The sequence below is a fragment of the Haliotis cracherodii genome, unplaced genomic scaffold, assembly GCF_022045235.1.
Source record: "Haliotis cracherodii isolate W230 unplaced genomic scaffold, xgHalCrac1.p SCAF_4, whole genome shotgun sequence".
NCBI classification, from domain to species: domain Eukaryota; kingdom Metazoa; phylum Mollusca; class Gastropoda; order Lepetellida; family Haliotidae; genus Haliotis; species Haliotis cracherodii.
The window spans coordinates 47,065,482-47,086,340 of record NW_027266297.1 but is presented as its reverse complement, the minus strand read 5'-3'; the positions used below and the strand labels follow the sequence as shown (position 1 = coordinate 47,086,340).

The 20,859-nt window shown below is 44.5% G+C and overlaps 1 protein-coding gene across 3 annotated transcripts in view; it reads right to left on the bottom strand.

Annotated features, from left to right (window-relative positions):
• Positions 1-20,859, bottom strand: part of LOC139478445 (ubiquitin carboxyl-terminal hydrolase 24-like) — a 213,002-nt gene that overhangs the window by 99,049 nt on the left and 93,094 nt on the right. For all 3 annotated transcript variants that reach the window (XM_071260905.1, XM_071260906.1, XM_071260907.1), the window contains exons 34-43: positions 19,505-19,742; positions 18,857-18,918; positions 17,064-17,249; positions 16,194-16,308; positions 11,093-11,237; positions 10,825-10,985; positions 10,488-10,668; positions 8,705-8,926; positions 1,198-1,317; positions 523-785 (exon numbers count right to left, since the gene is read on the bottom strand). In XM_071260905.1, the coding sequence (XP_071117006.1) occupies positions 523-785; positions 1,198-1,317; positions 8,705-8,926; positions 10,488-10,668; positions 10,825-10,985; positions 11,093-11,237; positions 16,194-16,308; positions 17,064-17,249; positions 18,857-18,918; positions 19,505-19,742 (1,693 nt within the window). The remainder of the gene's footprint in view (positions 1-522; positions 786-1,197; positions 1,318-8,704; positions 8,927-10,487; positions 10,669-10,824; positions 10,986-11,092; positions 11,238-16,193; positions 16,309-17,063; positions 17,250-18,856; positions 18,919-19,504; positions 19,743-20,859) is intronic.

The window sequence follows — 20,859 nt, the reverse complement described above, 5'->3', positions numbered from 1 at the left end:
CCCAGTGAGCTAGGTCGGCCTGTACAGGGTTTTCCCCATTGAGCCAGGTCGGCCTGTACAGGGGTTTCCCCAGTGAGCTAGGTAGGCCTGTACAGGGGTTTCCCCAGTGAGCCAGGTCGGCCTGTACAGAGGTTTCCCCAGTGAACTAGGTAGGCCTGTACAGGGGTTTCCCCAGTGGACTAGGTAGGCCTGTACAGTGGTTTCCCAAGTGTTTGTTTGTTTGTTTTTCCCCACTCAGCAATATTCCAGCAATATGACGGCAGTCTGTAAATAATCGAGCCTGGACCAGACAATCCAGTGATTGACATCAGGAGCATCAATCCACACAATTAGGATCGATGACATGCATCAACCAAGTCAGCGAGCCTGAACACGCGATCTCGTAAGTCGCCTTTTACGGCAAGCATGGGTTGCTGAACACCTATTCTACCCCGGATCTACACGGGTCGGTTTCCCCAGTGAGCTAGGTCGGCCTGTACAGGGGTTTCCCCAGTGAGTTAGGTGTCCCTGTGAGATTTTTACCTTCTGTCTCTGATGTAGGAGTAGTAATGGCCTGCATTTGCCTGTCCACTGTGCACAACTACCCCGACCAGCTCATAGTTGATCTGCTTCTGCTGGTAGGGAGTGCAGTCAGTTGTCACTTCAGACATGCTTCCACTGCTACTTGAGATGTCACCATTTAACTTTTCTGTTGTTTCAGTGTCACTGTTGTTGTTGACCTTCTCTGCTTCTCGCCTGGCCATACCATCTGCGGTGTACGGCTCCATGTCCAACACCCAGGGAAACTGTAACAAGCAGGGAAAACGTGCACATCATCAAATATTGGCTGTGTTTGCAGTCACCATAGTTTGCATCATTACATTGAAGTTAGCATCCTGAAAACAATCTTGAATCAGTGTTCAGTGTTCAGTATCTAAATACAGGCAATATTTGCATGTTAAAAAGTTTGTCCTCTGGTTTGAATTCAATTTCATGGAATGGCTGGTCCACACTATAGTCCCACATTATCCTAAATCTAATTGATATACTATATACGGACCACTTTAGCTGGCTAAACTTCCAAACCACTTCTACTTAATGAGAAACTGTTCGTGAAAAAAACCTGTTCAAATTTCCTTAATAATTTTTCATTTTGATGCAAGGCTATTGTGTAAGCTCTACTTGCCTAATGGAATAACTGATGACTAACAAACTCACACGGAAGTGGTCGTCAAACTTAAGAGCTCTATTTGTCTCCCAGTCATAGCCAAACCTCTTGAGTTGAATACAGAGCAGAGGAGGCAGTGTTTTGATGCACATACGCTTGATGGTGTTTCTCTGAAAGATGGAATATATAACATGCTTGATTCAAGCATCATAAGGCATGGTTCATATACCAGGTTCATACAGATATAATTAAATATTCGTTGTGTTCATGGAAATTCCTGTATTCATATTAGCTGATTAGTTCACATGTTATTGCATTCATTTCCCAATGAATGTAAAAAATTAAGCCATGCCAACTAAGGCGCATTACTTTTATTACTGCGGAATGCCGGGGAATCCCAATATTACAGTCGAGGGAATTCCCTTTCTGCTCAAGTGTATCGCCATGCAGTGGGCATTTAGCTACTTTCATGCATATTCATTGTCCAAACAACCCTTTGAAACTGAAGGCCGTGAATGAATATAACAGCAAACGTTCAGGCACGCTCGCCTGTTTTTTTCCCGCGCGCCTCGGTTCAACTTTCATGTCTTCGGGTTTCATTTCTAACTAGCATTTTTCCAACTGTGCTTTACCGTAATCAGGGAAGTAATGTTTGAATCTGGCCTTAACTGACCATGTAATTTGAAACAGCAGCCTTCTCCCGGACATATTTCTTCCGGTTCGTTACAATCTGACTGTTGCAGTTCTTTTCGCCTATAGCCTTAATTGACAGGTCCAATGAACATTGTTTTGATCCTGCTCTCTGATGAATGGCTACTGACTTTGTAGGCATGTCATGTTATGTGCATAAATTAGATGATCACCTGATTCATGTCACCCTACAGTATAAATTCCTACACTTGGAATTTGTAGAATTTTCCTATTCGGAATATTCTATAGTAATATGTTACTACCGGGGCTGTTGTCTCCCACAACTGCTCTTATAGAGAAATCTACCACAGAGATCTCAATTACCTCATGCAGCACGTTCGTAGCCATCTAGCTGCCATGTGACACCCTTCACTCTTGTCTCTAGCGAGAGCAAGTGTTCAGGGGACGATCGGGGGGGCATCAGCCAAAGTGGTAACGTATTACTATAGAATATTCCGAATAGGAAAATTCTTCAATTTACATTAAGTAATACGTTACCACTTGTTATACAAAAGGCTGATTACCACAGTACGCGGTGGGGAGCACCTACAACCCAAACCTGAGTAAACAGTAAACAACAAGGCCGAAGCACTCGATGTGCATGCTCCCAGCTTGGCGTTACCCTATAGGAATACCAAAGCGGAGGATTTGGTTGGTTGGTTGGTTTGTTGTTTAATGCCGCACTCAGCAATATTTCAGCTATATGACGGCTGTCTGTAATCGAGTTGGACCAGCTAATCCAGTGATTGATATTGGGATCGATGACAAGCATCAACCAAGTCAGCGAGCCTGACCACCCGATCCCGTTAGTCGCCTTTTACGACAAACATAGTCACCTTTTACGGCAAGCATGGGTTGCTGAAGACCTATTCTACCCCAGAATCTTCACGGGTCCCCGCAGCGGAGGAGAACACAGTATCCGTGTGAGCTAAAACTTAGATCAGGTTAAACAGTCAGAAAGAGGGAAATTAATTTCATTCGGACCGTATATCCCAGAGCAAGCCTACTTCAAGTATGCATTAGGCACGTGACCTAATTCCAGTATTTGTAAGCATGCATTACAAGGTTGGAATACACGACAGACAATTAAATACATAATTGTCAAAATACAAATAAGGACAAAACACACAGAACGCCGCCCTAACCTGTGGTGTGAGTGCGCTGGTTTGCGGGACCCCCCCTCCTGTACCCACGGCAGTGGGAACATTGGAGTCAACCCAGATTGACCTTTGTGCAAGGTCTGACGCCTGTGGAGTTCGGAATTGTGCCGGGAACACCCCTTAGATGACCGGTTGCACCGCGATCAGCGGCCCAAGATGGTGCACACGCTCCACGTCTTCATCAGAAACCTTTCTGAGGTAATGATTGGCAAAAACCGAGTCAGAACGCCAGTAACAACCTCTCAATATTCTGTGAACAGAGATATTGGAGTGTAGGGCAAATGTTGCTGCTAGCGTCCTGATCTCGTGTGGGTTTGACCCCACAACCAGTATCCCCCGAGACCGTTACGCCAGATTGATGACAGAACGAAGCCATAACGCAATCGATTTGCGAGTTATGTCAGCAGTTCGATTAGGGTTACACGATATGAACAGACGGTCATGCCCTTGTCTTCGTTCATTCGAGGCCTTAAGATAATACTTAAGGGCCTTAACCGAACACAGTGATCTGTCCTCAGTATCAGCAGGATGTAAGATTTCTTTGAGTGATCTTACAGAGAATTCTCTCTCCGTTTGGCCAAATTTCTGATTCTTAGTGACGAAGCTCATGAGCAGGAGCAGGCCCAGGCGGACCGCTCCTTCGTCGCCCCTATCGAATCGTACTTTAGTGACATCGAGTGCATGAATCTCAGACACTTGTGCTGCCGTGGCAAAAGGAGAGGAGAAATACTGTTTTCCAAGTCACATGCCGAAACGAAGCACTACTCAAGGGTTCATACGGAGCATCCCTAAGTGATTTCAACACTAAGGAAAGATCCCAGGCCGGTGCCCGAAGGCGGCCTTTCTTAAGATCTTGCTGTTTGAAACCCTTGATAATACCCCGAATGTCCGGCTCTTTTGAGAGACTGGTACCCATAGCAACGTCCCGTACCATAGCAACAGAAGAGACATAGTTGGCAATGGACCCCGGAGAGTTTCCGGGTCTCTCGCAAGTGAGACATGAAACGAGCAACATCCTGCACAGATACCTTATCTGGCGAATGAATGTGATGTTTGCAACACCACTTCGTGAAAATAGCCCAGCGTGCATTATACACCTTTACTCCTCAGTCGCTCAGTGACAACATCCACGCGTGCAGATTGAACTGCCCTGCGTTTTGATGAAGTTGACGCGTGTGAGGGTGGATCAGTAGATCCGGTCTCACAGGCAGTGGAATTGACGACTGCGTGACCTGGGCCAGCAAGTAGGGGTACCACATTCGACAGCGAACTCCTCGGAGCCAGCTTAGAATGAGTGGTATTAACGCTGTCAGCGGGTAAGCATAAGCATCCATGCCCGTCCAGTCTAACGCGTGAGCATCGTGATCGATGGCCCTCAGGTCCAGGATTGATGATACAAACAACGGGAGTTGATTGTTGAACCTGGTTGCGAACAGGTCGACCAGTATGAGCGTCTGCCAGTACGTTCCGCACACCGGGAATGTGACGGGAGCGTACCTGGCACGGAATACTGTCCTCCAGAGCGTAAAACTCGAACGTGAGATCGAGTAGCGAGTGACTGTGGGTTCCCCCTAGTTTGTTCACATAAGAAGCTACCGTCGTGTTGCATGAGCCGGGCGTCGACGAGACGATGCTTCCAGTGATTGACTGCGTTGATCACTGCCTTGAACTCGAGACAATTGATGTGAAGACCTAGTTCATCTATGCACCACAGCCCCAAGCCCACCTCCCCCTCTAGATGGGCGCCCCTGCCCACTAGAGAGGCGTCTGTATACAGGTTCAACGTGGCGCGGAAGGGCCGCATTGAGACACCTGATAAGACGTTGCAAGGGACCGTCCACCACTCCAGATGCGGTCGGAGCCGATCCGGGAGGGCGACGGTCGCACTGTTCTCCTGTGCTAACAACTGGATTAGAAACCGTTGCAGCAGGCGGAGTTGGAGACGACCCCCATCGGTGCAGTCCTTGGCTGACACAATGAGCCCTAACAGCTGTTCCCAAAAGTGAACCGTCTGTTGCACTGCTAAGACTTCGGCAATCATCACCTGAATCTTGTGCCACCAGTCTTCGGGGACAAAGAGGCGATGGGTCACCATGTCAAATCTACCTCCGATGAACTGTGAGGGGGTTAACTTGCTCTTGGGGAGATTGACAATCCACCCCAATTGCTCCAAGAGCCGAAGGGCGAAATCGAGTTGACGAGACAGCACGTCCATCATCCGATTCGCCACTAGCGAGTCGTCCAGGTATGCAAAGTACCTGACGCCCCTCTTGTGGGGGCGGTTAACCGGGTGAACAGCCAGGGAGCGGACGATAGCCCGATGGGAGTGCTACCCACTCGTAATACCTGCCTTGAAAGACAAACCTGAGATACTTGTGATGGTCCGGATGGATCGGAACATGCAGATAAGCATCCTTCAGGTCGATCGATGCGAGCCAGTTGGCAGGCATGATCAGAGCTTTCAGGTCCGCCAAGGTCAACATTCTGAACTTGGGCAGCTTGTGCAGGTAAAACTCGTTCAATGACTTCAGATTGTGAATCATGTTCAGCACTGTCCTTCTTGGGAACGAGAAATATCCTGGAGTAAAACGCCGGTGTTATTTCTGGTAGGGCTAACTCCCGTACCGCCCTCTTCTCCACCAACCTGCCGATGGCATCAGCCAGGATGTTAAGATCGGTTTCCGAATAGAAACCTTCTAACAGGGCAACGGTGAGCGGCGGATCCGCTTTGAGATCTAGCCGATAGCCGTACCAGATCGTGTTGACCACCCACGGGTCGTCGAACACTTGTTCCCAGTTCTCCCAGTAAGTCTGGAGTCTGGCTCCCACTGGGGAAGGAGAGGGGGGCCTGACAGGCTGCGGCAGGCGCAACTGTCCAGGGCCGAGTGACTCGGGTTCGCCTACAGGCCAACTGAAGTTGACACTGCCAGCATACGAACCCCTCCATTGAGAGTCACCTGGAGGAGCCCTTGCCGTCCCTAGACGTCCCCCAGTTCCCCTTCTTCCGGCGAAAGGGCTGCTGATTGCCCTTACCGGAGCCCTCAGGGCGGGGATTCTTCCCGGAAGAAGAAGGACCTGACCCCTTAGACTTGCCGGCCGCAGCATCCTTGGGGGCACTCCGCTTAGTGGCAGCACCCAGGGCGTCTATGCAAGGACGCAACAAGATTGAGTGTGTGCCGAGAGGCTTCGGCAGACGAAGAAGCCTGTTGTTCTTTCAGAACCCCAGGGATCTTGTTAAAAAGGGTCCGCGCAGACCATGGTTGTGAAAGGAGCACCTGAGGCGGCAAGATACGCTTGGCGCCTCAGAAAATGGCACGTTCCGGAAAGAAAGGCCGAAGCCCCAGCAACATACTCAAGGGAAGCATTTAAACCGAGCAAGCAGTTGTAAATGCGCTGGAGAACTTTCGACCAGACTGGCCGCTGCAGCCAAGTACGTGTCTCCGTGAGACATGGCAAGCATGGAGCGCCGAGCGAGGGTGTCAAGCTGCTGCAAGGTAGCCTGCATTACCGTAGCAGCCGGTGGGGCAGGGACATCCAACTGCTCAACATGGGCCTCCGCGGTAGGACCAGCCTCGGGAAAGGCAAGGTCATGAACCGGGAATGAACCCTTTCTCCATGACGGGGGAGGCAACGGGAGACCCCGACTGGAGGCCACTGCGAAGGCTTTCTCCAAGGAAGGCTTGATCCCGTGCAGCAAGGTTCATGCGGGGAAAGCCTTGTCGGAAGACTCCTCGAATACCTCGGCGGAACCCACAGAGTCGTGGATTCCCCGTGGTACCAGCAGGGGCTTAGGCATGTCCTCAAAGAGGGCATATACCATAGCCACGCGGTCCTTAACCGATAGCGGGAGCAACAGTTCCGGGGAAGGACCAATGACCACGGAAGCCGCCGCCGTACCGGTGGACCCCGCAGCCACCAAAGAGGCTGGGGACGGAACAGCCAGCGGCCTATCCTGAGATGAGATGAGTCCACAAGTCGAGAAAGTAACGCTGTGACGGAATCCCTGGACAGCCCAAGGGCCGCCAAGACATCAGCCGCAGCCATGGAGGTGGTTCCCGCAAGGGGACCCCGACTGGACGAGCCGGCCACCACAGGGGTGGAAACAGACTTCACGTACAGCCTGTAGCGCTCAGGCCCCAGACCCTCGCACAGGGCGCACCGGTGTCCCCGCAAGGAACCCTGCACCTCGGGCAACGATCGTGGTGATCCCGAGCAGAGGGGAATTTACGGCACACCCCGCAACACCTGGTTAGGCATGTCTCGTTAACTCCTGGTTGCGGGGGTAGAGGGGATGGAGGATGGCGAGACTTCCATGTCGGACATTGTTTACTATGAACAAAGAGTAGAACATGGTTACAACAAACGCACCACCAATATTCACAAACGAACATTTTCACAATTGCGAATATAGAACATACGCATATAGCATATAGAGAAATAGGTGATGTAAACCCCCAAGACATACTATAACAGGGGACCGTAAGACGCAACGTGCATACGAGACACCCCGCAAGTATAGAAAAAAGGGCGTGAAAAATTTTCCTTTTGGCTGGATTTTTTTTTTTCAAGCGTAGTTACAGCAAACGCCCTGAAATACACAGTTTATATGAGTCAATAAACAGCAATAAATATCACCAAAGGTTGGAGAAACAGGAACGCTTCAGAGCTGTCAAGTGTACACGTCTTGCTGGAGCAAGCGATGAGACAAGAGTGAAGGGTGTCACATGGCAGCTGAGATGGCTACGCACGTGCTGCATGAGGTAATTGAGATCTCTGTGGTAGATTTCGCTATAAGAGCAGTTGTGGGAGACAACAGCCTCAGTATAACAAGTGGTAATGTATTACTTAATGTAATATTTATCAATCTTGTCATTTTTGTCTGTTTTGATACATACATCCGTTTTTGGTTAAACTATTGTAGATAAACCATGTTTTACGTTGTCGAATTAAATTATAAGCATTGACTGTGTATTTTGTTCCTTTCATTGAGTTATGAATTGAAAAAACGAAAACCTCTACGCGGATTCATACAGTTTGCACATCGGTTTTTCGATTATCAAAGTCAATCCTTAAATGGATCACTAAAATTCAAGGCCTAATGGACATCTTAAATTTTCAAGGATTTATTTTCAAAACCAACAAACAAACAAAAATTTAGTCTGTCATAACTTCTTTGGCACACAAATCTGTCACTGTGATAAATCAGTCTTAAACATTCTTGGTACATATTTTTGTGTTTTTTTAACACTTTTGTCATGAAGTACATGCCATTTTGTAAACAATGAAGGCTTCTCCAGGTACTTTGATGATTTTGAAGGCTGACACTAAAATTCAAGGCTTTTCAAGAGGGACCTTCAAAGTCAAGGCCTTTTCAAGCCACAGTTCAAGTCAGCCATCTTCAGGTTACAACCGCAGTTACAACCGCAGTTACAACCACAGTTACAACACAGTTACAACACAGTTACAACCACAGTTACAACACAGTTACAACCACAGTTACAACCACAGTTACAACCACAGTTACAACCACAGTAACAACACAGTTTTGAAGGCCAAATATAATATACCATATGAGAATGTTCATGTGAACTAAAGCTTCCTTGTAACAAAGATATGTACAATAAAATAACTGTACAGAGTTGTCTCGTGCATGGCTTTTGCATCTTATATTACACACAATAACAGTTCACTTCTTCTGGCTACTCACTTTTTCTCCACATTTTTCGCAGTAGTATGCATTGTCACCTTCCAGAAGCTCTCCTTTTACAAACTGATCAAGTGAGTCTTGTAATGTAGCATTTTTCACAGTCAAGTTTAGTGCAATGAAAGCTTCTTCTCTTTCGTATCGATGTGGACAGTCTTTACAAATCTTCTGATCAGAAAATATGCCCTGAAACTTTTTCTTGAATATCTCATCTTTACCAGTTTTCTGAAAAAAAAGAAAGAAGTAGATTTTACTGAATGTACAGAGCATAAGGACAAGTCAATAATAATGTTCACGTACATTTGCTTACAGAAATATGCTCAGGCAAAGTCCAAATCAGTAAACCATCCTTGCTGGAGAGCATATTATACAGGATTTGTGACAACAACAAGTCCTGACACTGAATCCTACAATTTCTCTTGTAGTTCTGAATGCTCTGAATGTAGAGTGCTAACTTCCCACTGAGAAAACAGTTCTGAATGCCCTGAATGTAGAGTGCTAACTTTCCACTGAGAGGACAGTTCTGCATGCTCTGAATGTAGAGTGCTAACTTCCCACTGAGAGGACAGTTCTGCATGCTCTGAATGTAGAGTGCTAACTTCCCACTGAGAGGACAGTTCTGAAAGCCCTGAATGTAGAGTGCTAACTTTCCACTGAGAGGACAGTTCTGTATCCTCTGAATGTAGAGTGCTAACTTCCCACGGAGATGACAATTCTGAATGCCCTGAATGTAGAGTGCTTACTTCCCACTGAGAAAACAGTTCTGAATGCTCTGAATGTAGAGTGCTAACTTCCCACTCAGAGGATAGTTCTGAATGCTCTGAATGTAGAGTGCTAACTTCCCACTGAGAGGATAGTTCTGAATGCTCTGAATGTAGAATGCTAACTTCCCACTGAGAAAAGAGTTCTGAATGCTCTGAATGTAGAGTGCTAACTTCCCACTGAGAGGACAGTTCTGAATGTCCTGAATGTAGAGTGCTAACTTCCACTGAGTGGACAGTTCTGAATGCCCTGAATGTAGAGTGCTAACTTCCCACTGAGAAGACAGTTCTGAATGCTCTGAACGTAGAGTGCTAACTTCCCACTGAGAAGACAGTTCTGAATGCCCTGTATGTAGAGTGCTAACTTCCCACTGAGAAGACAGTTCTGAAAGCTCTGTTTGTAGAGTGCTAACTTCCAACTGAGAGGACAGTTCTGAATGCTCTGAATGTAGAGCGCTAACTTCCCACTGAGAGGACAGTTCTGTATGCTCTGAATGTAGAGTGCTAACTTCCCACTGAGAGGACAGTTCTGTATGCTCTGAATGTAGAGTGCTAACTTCCTACTGAGGAGATAGTTCTGAAAGCTCTGAATGTAAAATCAGACTTGCATCTCATGGCAAAATCTGGTGTCTACATCATAGGAACAATCAAGTGTGCAAAGTTTCAGCTTCACTGAACAAGTGATAAGCATATCCTGACAAGTTCCCCCTCCCTGGTGAGACTGGAGGAAAGCTGGACTGTTCACGACAATGGCAGAAGACAAACTTCCAAATTCACACGGAAAATAGCACCAAATTACCTACCAGGTTATCAAAATTAGCTGAATGTTATATGTGGTGTGGCCATATAATGTGAGATGTTTGAGGTGAGGGAAGGTTGAGGTTGACAGATATAAAGGACAGATCAATAGACAAACAATGGACAATGGGCCATCCCAGCAGCTGAATGGATTTTTGGTACAGACGTGCCAAAAAATTTTTTGCTTTAAAGGAATCATTGGAAATATGTAGCTAACAGTCTCTTACTTTCATATGTTCATCAACCTGGTCAATAATGGCCTGGAAGAAATCAAAGGCATCCTGTTGTTCTCGTACATTGATAGTCTGACCCCAGAGTTTGAACACACTCCAGAACTTCTCAGGTTCATGATACTGCAGACGGCTTTCCATCATGTGGCCAAATATCTGCTGCATCTGGTAGAAAACACTGAAACCAACACATAGCTTAACATGATCACAATGATAACTATGTCTCTCCAATCAATTGAAAAACTGAAAAATGTTCACAGGGGATTAAAAAAGCATACATCAGCATGTTGTGAAATTAGAGTTTCTGCTGTAACGTCATAATAAGATCACACACCTTTCATCATCTGGATTCTCTTCGTCCACGCCTAGCACCGCTTCAGGCACCCCTGGAATCATGTACAGCTGCTGAAGCACTGAGTTCATGTAGCATGTGGCTCCTGCATTCTTCAGCCCCACATAGCCACACACTGCCCTCCCATCTACTGGTGGCATGTACTGCAAATAACATTAAATAAACACATTGCAAGTGATTCCATGGCATCTGCTTGCATGGCATTTATTTTGGTAGATTAATATGCTGGAGTATTATGGCAAGAACATACCTCCCATTCGTTAGCACAATCCAGGTTAGGCTGATGGTGCATCTGTAACAGCTGTCTACACACATTCTTCAGATTGGAAGGGCTCTGATAGGCGAGCTCTGTCAGCAGTTCATAAGCAGCAACACGGGAATCAGAGCTGGAACATCTTCATAATACAGAAGAATCAGCATTTAATCAACTTGACATCTTTCTATCAATTAACACACACTTCAACAATGTTCCTACCCAAATTTAGAACAGGACTGACAACAGATGCTCTATAAGTTCATAATAAACCAGTACAAATGCCAGTCATGGGTGACAAATAATAAAGATAATTATGCACTTTATTATTTTAGGGTCTTCCAATTTTGACCTTGTAAGAGTAATTAAGTCAACAGAGTTATTCAAAATAATCACATAATAGCTATCATTGTTACCTTCAAACATCAACCTAGACGCAGTAACTGAGGAGGTGGGTGGAATTACTCCTGATGTAATAGAGGTAGTATTCTCAGAATTATTCACAATGATAACTTTCATATAATACCACAAAAATCCTACCTATTACATCACTGCCAGATAAAAAAAAGTTTCAGATACAATTTTTCCCGATCCTTGCACCAAAATCCTTTAAAGTTATATCATTGGGTAAGTTTTAACCGAATCACCGGTAGATTCCAAGAAAACGTGCGTACAGCTGATTGCTGTTTCCAGCTGAGTTTATGAGAAAATACACAAGGTAATCTTAATCCCTGGATGTAAAACAACGCCTTGCAGAACAAAAATATAATTTAAACAGTAAATCATCATGTCTGGTGATTTTTTATCTCAAATTTCAAATTTGTCCTGACCAAGTTTCTTCAATTACAAGAATTTGCTGAAGGGGTACAGTGTAATTTGTTTCTGTGCATAATATTCGAAACTTTTTTTTTCTCCAAAATACTGAATCCACAAGAGGGGTTGGGCATTAAACTTGGGTGCACACTATACTCAGGAAAATATGGTAATGTCTTTGCGTGTGGGGGGGGGGGGGGGGAATATCAAAACTCATTATGGTGTGTATAATGCACACCCCTTTCTACACCGTGTCTTTTGGGGGAAAAGTGTGCACTGTACTCAAGAAAATACGGGATCAATGGAATGTTTAGTGAGCAGTTACAGCAGTGCACCAAAACAGCACACAAGGTCATACTCCTCAGTCGCCTAGTCACAGTACCTATGCCAGTTCAAACAAGCAAACATACATGTTGGACACAGTAATAGATTTCCCCAAAAAAACCATATATGGGTTTGGTCAAAGGAAAATGGTTCAATATATACAGTTGACTGACCACTGCATTGAGAACCCATGCCGAGTCATGAAGTTCAGCCTGAGGAGCAAGACAACTAGGAAGGACAACACAATGAATCCCTGGGATACAAAGAGTTGTGGATTTTCTTTGTGAGCATCTGTAAATGTGTGTTCTGAGAGCCAGGCAAGGTAGGGTAAGAAATACCATCATTAATACCTTTTGATATGATATGGACAGGGATTGACCCATCAACCTTCTGTCCTTCGAGCAGAGGGTGTTTGAGGAAAGACTGCTGGAGGCAGACAATAAGGGCAGACAATACTAACAAGGATACAAGTGATTGGGCCAGACAGTAAATTGGGGTTCAAACCTTCTGTGAACAGTACTTTAGTTATCATGAGTGGAAATCCTAACGTTACTCAGTTCTGCTACATATATGTTGCTGACAAAGGACAGAACAATCAGCAGATCCTTGTATCTTGGGGCTGCAGCTCTGCATAGCTCACTGTAGCACTGAAGAAAACTGGGTGCCCTCGTTACACAGTGTGGATTGTAAAACATAAGAATAGAAGAGAATAAGAAAAGTTACGATATTTGTTTCCATGTACACAACAAAGGAAATGACCTGGGGTGTCAACATTGTATCACACGGGGAAATACTGACAATAAGAAATAACCTGTGAAGTGACAAGAAATAGGTGAAAATAAAACACTGAACAACAAAACAATGTAGTCCTTATGAAGCCTGCACAATCTCAAGTACATATTCACATTTATAAATATGTTCTCTGATTTTTAATGGCAATATTATTCTCAGAAAATTGAAAAAAGTGTGAGCTAAGGTCTAGAACTGAACTACCGAGCTAATGCTACTAGCATGTAAACCTTCTAGTCTGGGGTGACAAGCACCATGGAGGTTGAAAGGTCAGTTCTGGGCATCAGGAAGAGTAAATGGTGCTTGCGGTTGGTGACTTGCTGGCCGGTTGTGGCTCATGAGGACTGTGACAGAACGCCAGATGCAACCTTCCATGATGGATCGGACGGAGCAGTTGACGTTATATATAGTAGATAAGGCTGAATATATAATTCTTTGGGCTGAAAGATCATACTGTATGAAGTAAGGTGATCATTTCCATCCCCTTGGCATCTTATAAGAGCTCCCGTTCTTATATCGAGGTGAAGCTGAAGGGCAGTGTCTCGTTACTCCACATGTAGGCATCAGCGGTCTACTAAGTTGATGTAAATGACAGGTTATCGAGGGGTTGCAGCATTAAGTACAATTAAGCATGCAAACCAATCTGTACAAAATAAACTGCACTGTTGGAGATGATTACCAGCATAGTGTTCTTGACAGGTGACATTTTAATCACCCCGTGCAGTACCCTAGAATCCCGCCTTTAGTCTGAGATGAGGTTCAAGCTCCCCTGAGAACTGTGTGGTAGACAGACAAGTGGTGTTTCCGAGTTCTGTGAAGAACATGCGACATGGCTGGGGTAGGTGCAAAAAGGATCAATATGATATCTGTGACGCCTTGTACTGTCCTCAACAATGATCCCCAGAGGTGGGTACCAGTAGCCTATGACGAATCTGTCACATGCCTGATCGATCTTGAATAATGAAAACCTACAAGTTCTGGTACATGATGTCTACCAGAAGCCATGTGAACCAAGGTCAAATAGAGTACTATCACCCTCTCCGTGGAATATTTTCACCCAAAGTTGATCGTACACCAATGAGACCAGAAAAAAGGGCTTGGACCTCCGTTTGTATGAAAGTATGTCTGAGATCTGGATGGTTGTTGGTTCAGATGACTCCGTCATTCGGTGGAGATCCTCATCCCAGATGTGTCCTGTCCGCCACCTCCAAAGCATGGATGGGAAAAGTGTTCTTCTTAAACCGAGGAATAAACCGGCGATAAAGATAATATCGTAAAATCTTCGTCCAATGCTGAGACCAGATCCTTCAGCATCGGATCCAGCAGAATGTAGGTGGGCTTGGACCAAACAGTGTATCTTTATCCACGCCCGGGCCAGGAGATGGAGGAACGGCAGCCTAACATGACTGACTCATGAGCCAATCAGTCTTTGTTTCAGTCCTTCAATGCTGAGTGCCAGACAGGGTAACAACAAGTACCATCTGTTAACGTCTTGGTATGATGCAGCCGGTGATAAAACCCCGGACCTTCCGCTCTCTGGGCAGATGCTTTACCACTAGACCACAGAATAGGGTCCTTCATCCAAACTTTAGGGCTTAGGTCAGTGTCCTTCTCAGGGAAAGAATCATCGTACTTTGGCACAAAAGAGCCTTCAGATGAAAGCAAGTGGAATCCGTATATCTGCACACATTATGAGGGGTGGTACAGGTTAAGGCATGTATATATATTAGGAGTCGAATGCCCAGGGGGCATCATGGTTGCCATACACAGGATCCCCAGGAGGTGCTGAGGTGCTGTTGTCGCAGGTGGCTGGTGCTGCTGTTGTCGCCACGGTCATTGGTTGAATGAGAAAATTACACGCAAGAAAGTGCAAAAACACCACTTAAATGCCCACAAAGAATATAGGCTATATACATGCAACAATTACCAAGCAATAAACAAGAATTCAAGACACAGGCCACGAGAACATGACCATGTGGAGAATTCAAAATGGCTAATTGTAACAACAGGATATTACAAAGACTAAGAACCACTATCGAGCGCCAAGATTAACGCAACTAAAAGTCACAAACATAAGCAATACACAATCACAAGTATAAAGTAGAGATAGAAATAACAAGCAAAGGATGCTAGTCGATTCGGGAAGCTTTATTCTCAAACATATCTAGTCCGTTTGAGTGAGAAGCAGTAATGTGCTCATACAGAGACGTCTCCACTTCCTGGGTCACGTGGTAGCTGTGTGAGGTTATTTGCCACACAACTAGTTGCAACAACTTCTTTCGCAGCTTGACCTCTCAACAGAAATTAATGCATTAAGGAGTTGTGCAAAATTAGTTAAAAAATTGTGTGTTTGTTTCAATGTCCTCTAAGTAATCATCAAATGTTTTCAAGTGCACAGAATCATTGTTGTTTTTAGATTTTCAACAACATCATAATACATATTGTTATATGGCAGTGTATTTTATTGTTGAACAATGATTGTAATTGTGTTACATTGTTTCTGTTGAGATTTGGTAGATGTTCACTGCATTGTATTTGGACAATGATTAGTCACTTGAGTGCTGTGGTTACTTCTGGAAACAGCAAGACTCGACCAGCATTGTATGAGCCTTACAGCACTGTGTAGAAAGTTCTGGAAGCAAGTTACACAGTTTTTATGGGACAAGAGCATGCCTCTCCCATCTCTCATGATTTCATTACATCTGGACCAGCTTTCGTATGAGGATCACTCATCATCCCTGATTCCCTTCCTAGGCCCGTCTCGGAAGCCTGACCACCGTCACCACTGGGTGAATATATATTATTATCACTGGCTTTTTCTATCGCCACTATATTTTTGTATTTAATACTGACCACTGCCATTATATTATATATTGTCACTGAATATTGTACCACCATACAATTGTGTAATGCCATTGTAATTGCTGTTCAGTATTTGTATTGATCTGTAAACCTACTTCATTTTGTGATACATTTGTTGATTATATACCACTTGTTGGTTGTTTGTTGGTCTCACATGAAGTTCTTTTACATACAGATTTCTGGGTTAAGATATTGTTTCAATTTTGGAATCAACACATAACAGTATAAAAGCTAATTTCCAAAGAAACTTTTAAAAACATTGTGTTTGTAGCCACACAAGAGGTATTGCAAGTGATATGTTGGAACTTACTTTGGGTTGAATTCTGCCAGAGACATCTCTGTGTTGGACTGGTTTAGACTGTCCATCATGAGCTTAGACGCAGGGAAGAGGAAGTCATGAAGGAGTTCTCCCACAAGTGTGTTTCCTGGAACACAGCAATCGCCATGAAACCACTTCCTTTCAGTCTGGTAAACATGGACCGCCACAATTTTAACTTCTGCTTTTCATCTCAGTACCTTGTAACCTATTTCCATAAGTCTCAATAGCTTTATATTTTTATGTAATAGTGCTGGCAGCAATAATGTAAGTTTTTACACAACTACTGGAGCAAGGCTTGTACTGACGGGAAAAAAACAGTTTCAAATACACTTGAAAAGTTTATGCAAAGACATACAAAAGAAGCAGCCACTTCACAGCCATTTTATCAAGGCCCCAGAAATCATTCTTTCCAACCTCTAGTGTAAGACCATTACCTTCAGTTTGGGGGAATACATGCCTACCACAACCTGCTACCAGAGGAAAGTACTTTGCCTCCAGCTCACATACTGAGAAATCTAAAGGCATTTCTGATCAGATGCTACTACTTGTAGTCTGAGATAACTCATCACCTACACTCTGAAAGAATGCCGCTCAATAGTTATATGATTTTAGTGAGCTCCTGGAATATATATTCCGATGGTGTTCAATATTATGCCTGTCATGCTATGAATGTAAACAGAAGTTCTATGGACTTTCTTATTAAGATTGTGTTTTCATGATAACAATAACTGCAGGAACTTGCAAACTCCACCAACCCATGACCATCAAGCAAGCTCACCATTACTCCAGTTCAATATTGGTTTCTTCAAGCAATGCATTTTATTGGTATTGGTATGAAAAGCTCTCAAATTATAAATTCACCTATATCCTTCTTCTGCACTCCCTCACAGGTGAGTAGTGTCTTGATCAGCTTCAGGTGTCCCCCCAGTAGTGTATTGTCTGTCTGGTTCAGTTCAGGATTTTTGGACGGAACAAAATTACTCAGCCATGCAATTTCATCCTCAAGCATAGATCCAACATCCACATGGAGACGATTTTGATCACTCACTAGAAGAGGAGAAAACAGTTCAATCAGTACCCTGCCAACATCTCCCCATCTCATTTCCCTGCTGATATCCCAAACTAGCACATGTAAGCCCCATCTCATTGCCCTGCTGATATCTCAAACTAGAATATGTAAGCCCCATCTCATTGCCCTGCTGATATCCCAAACTAGAATATGTAAGCCCCATCTCATTGCCCTTCTGATATCTCAAACTAGCACATGTAAGCCCCATCTCATTGCCCTGCTGATATCCCAAACTAGAATATGTAAGCCCCATCTCATTGCCCTGCTGATATCTCAAACTAGAATATGTAAGCCCCATCTCATTGCCCTGCTGATATCCCAAACTAGAATATGTAAGCCCCATCTCATTGCCCTGCTGATATCCCAAACTAGAATATGTAAGCCCCATCTCATTGCCCTGCTGATATCCCAAACAAGAATATGTAAGCCCCATCTCATTGCCCTGCTGATATCCCAAACTAGAATATGTAAGCCCCATCTCATTGCCCTGCTGATATCCCAAACTAGCACACGTAAGCCCCATCTCATTGCCCTGCTGATATCCCAAACTAGCACATGTAAGCCCCATCTCATTGCCCTGCTGATATCCCAAACTAGCACATGTAAGCCCCATCTCATTGCCCTGCTGATATCCCAAACTAGCACACGTAAGCCCCATCTCATTGCCCTGCTGATATCCCAAAACAAGAATATGTAAGCCCCATCTCATTGCCCTGCTGATATCCCAAACTAGCACATGAAAGCCCCATCTCATTGCCCTGCTGATATCCCAAACTAGCACATGTAAGCCCCATCTCATTGCCCTGCTGATATCCCAAACTAGCACATGAAAGCCCCATCTCATTGCCCTGCTGATATCCCAAACTAGCACACGTAAGCCCCATCTCATTGCCCTGCTGATATCCCAAAACAAGGATATGTAAGCCCCATCTCATTGCCCTGCTGATATCCCAAACTAGCACATGTAAGCCCCATCTCATTTCCCTGCTGATATCCCAAACTAGCACATGTAAGCCCCATCTCATTGCCCTGCTGATATCCCAAACTAGCACATGAAAGCCCCATCTCATTGCCCTGCTGATATCCCAAACTAGCACATGTAAGCCCCATCTCATTGCCCTGCTGATATCCCAAACTAGCACATGAAAGCCCCATCTCATTGCCCTGCTGATATCCCAAACTAGCACATGTAAGCCCTATCTCATTGCCCTGCTGATATCCCAAACTAGCACATGAAAGCCCATCTCATTGCCCTGCTGATATCCCAAACTAGCACATGAAAGCCCCATCTCATTGCCCTGCTGATATCCCAAACTAGCACATGTAAGCCCCATCTCATTGCCCTGCTGATATCTCAAACTAGAATATGTAAGCCCCATCTCATTGCCCTGCTGATATCTCAAACTAGCACATGTAAGCCCCATCTCATTGCCCTGCTGATATCCCAAACTAGCACATGAAAGCCCCATCTCATTGCCCTGCTGATATCCCAAACTAGCACATGTAAGCCCCATCTCATTGCCCTGCTGATATCCCAAACTAGCACATGAAAGCCCCATCTCACTGGTTTGTTTGACTGACTCACCAGAAAGACCCTCCAGCAGTCGACACCTGAGATCAAAGTACTGTGAGCACTGGTTCAATAATCTGAAAGAGAGTAATAGAGCGATCCATCTGGAATTATAGTGGGTATTGTTTTACACATAAGAGATCAGTACTTCAAAACATCCAATATTGTACTAGTGTGATTCTCAACTAGAAAAGTGTTTACATTACATGAGCAGAAAAACAGAAGCAGCCTGAGACTTTAAAAATATCTGCTAAAAAAGATACTTGAGTGAAAATAGCAAATATTCTTTGTGAATAAGCTTCACGATCACCTTCCCCTTACACACAACATTTCCTATCATGGCTGACCCAAGGAAACCATGTTTTAATTTTCACTGACCTTGAGTAAATCCTTAAACTTTTTCGTCAATATATAACCTTAAATATGACCCTGCCCTTTGACATGACTGACCAATGTAAATACTATTTCCCAGAGATACAAAGGAGGTTACTAAAAGTAACCTATATATATTTGTTGACTGCATCACTTCAACCTCATAACGGAGACTATCACTTATGGTGAGGTTCAACACATACTCTGAGAAACTACAGACATAGATATAGTCTATGATGCAAAAAACTAACAACATAAAAAAAAAACAGCATGTGTATTAAACTGTCCTACTTCTGACTGGATCCCCTGGTATTGGAGGAGGTCACCCAGAAGGGGAGGTAAGCTCGCAAGAGAAGCTGCAGCATGAACTGATGTGGGGGCTGGAGGGTGGAGTCTGGTGGCAGAGGCATCTCCACCTGACTGGTGAGGTAGAACTGTTCCAGTGCTGCATTACGGATATCATTCTGCGAACATCCTACTAGGAGGTCAATGACAAAGTCACTGACACATGAAAGGGAATAGAAAGAGGCTGAAAAACAAATTGAACAATATAATAACATGTGCTCCAAGTTTCAAATCTGTGAAGAGACCACTATACAAAAAAGGCTTGACAGTAATAAGATACCATGCCACAGACTAACAAGGATACCTCATTCAGGCACATTTTACTGACCAATCCTGGCTATATCCCATTATCAACAGCCATCTTCTAACAAGTTACTGTAAATCATTATATATGTGCAAAAAACATGAGTGTCTCTTACTCACATTAATAAAGTGATGCATTTTTATTGGGACATATTGGACATGGGTGGAAACAATGACATATATAACAAGTATTTGTCACAGAGTGACGAAATATCCCCCGCCTGTACACCATAGTACCAAATATGAAGACAATCCAGCGATTAGTTCTTGAGATATTGTGGCAACACCGTTTTCCAACTCCAAAAACAGATTTGCCTGCTGTGACCTTGAAAATGGGGTCAAGGTCACCAAATCTGACAGGTGTATGCGGTGTCTGTATATACACTATAGTTCCAAATATGAAGACAATCCAGCGATTAGTTCTTGAGATATCGCGGCAACACTGTTTTCTAACTCCAAAAGCAGATTTGCCTGCTGTGACCTTGAAAATGGGATCAAGGTGACCAAAACCGACTGGTGTCTGCGGAGTCTGTATATACACCATAGTTCCAAATATGAAGACAATCCAGTGTTTAGTTCTTGAGATATCGCGGCAACACCGTTTTCCAACTCTAAAAGCAGATTTGTCTGCTGTGACCTTGAAAATGGGATCAAGGTCACCAAAACCGACTGGTGTCTGCGGAGTCTGTATATACACCATAGTTCCAAATATGAAGACAATCCAGTGTTTAGTTCTTGAGATATCGCGGCAACACCGTTTTCCAACTCCAAAAGCAGATATGCCTGCTGTGACCTTGAAAATGGGGTCAAGGTCACCAAAACCGACTGGTGTCTGCGGAGTCTGTATATACACCATAGTTCCAAATATGAAGACAATCCAGTGTTTAGTTCTTGAGATATCGCGGCAACAAACAGGTGGGACGTACGGACGGACGTACGGACGTACGGACGGACGGACGGACGGTCGTGAATACTATATCCCCCGCTTCGCGCTTTCG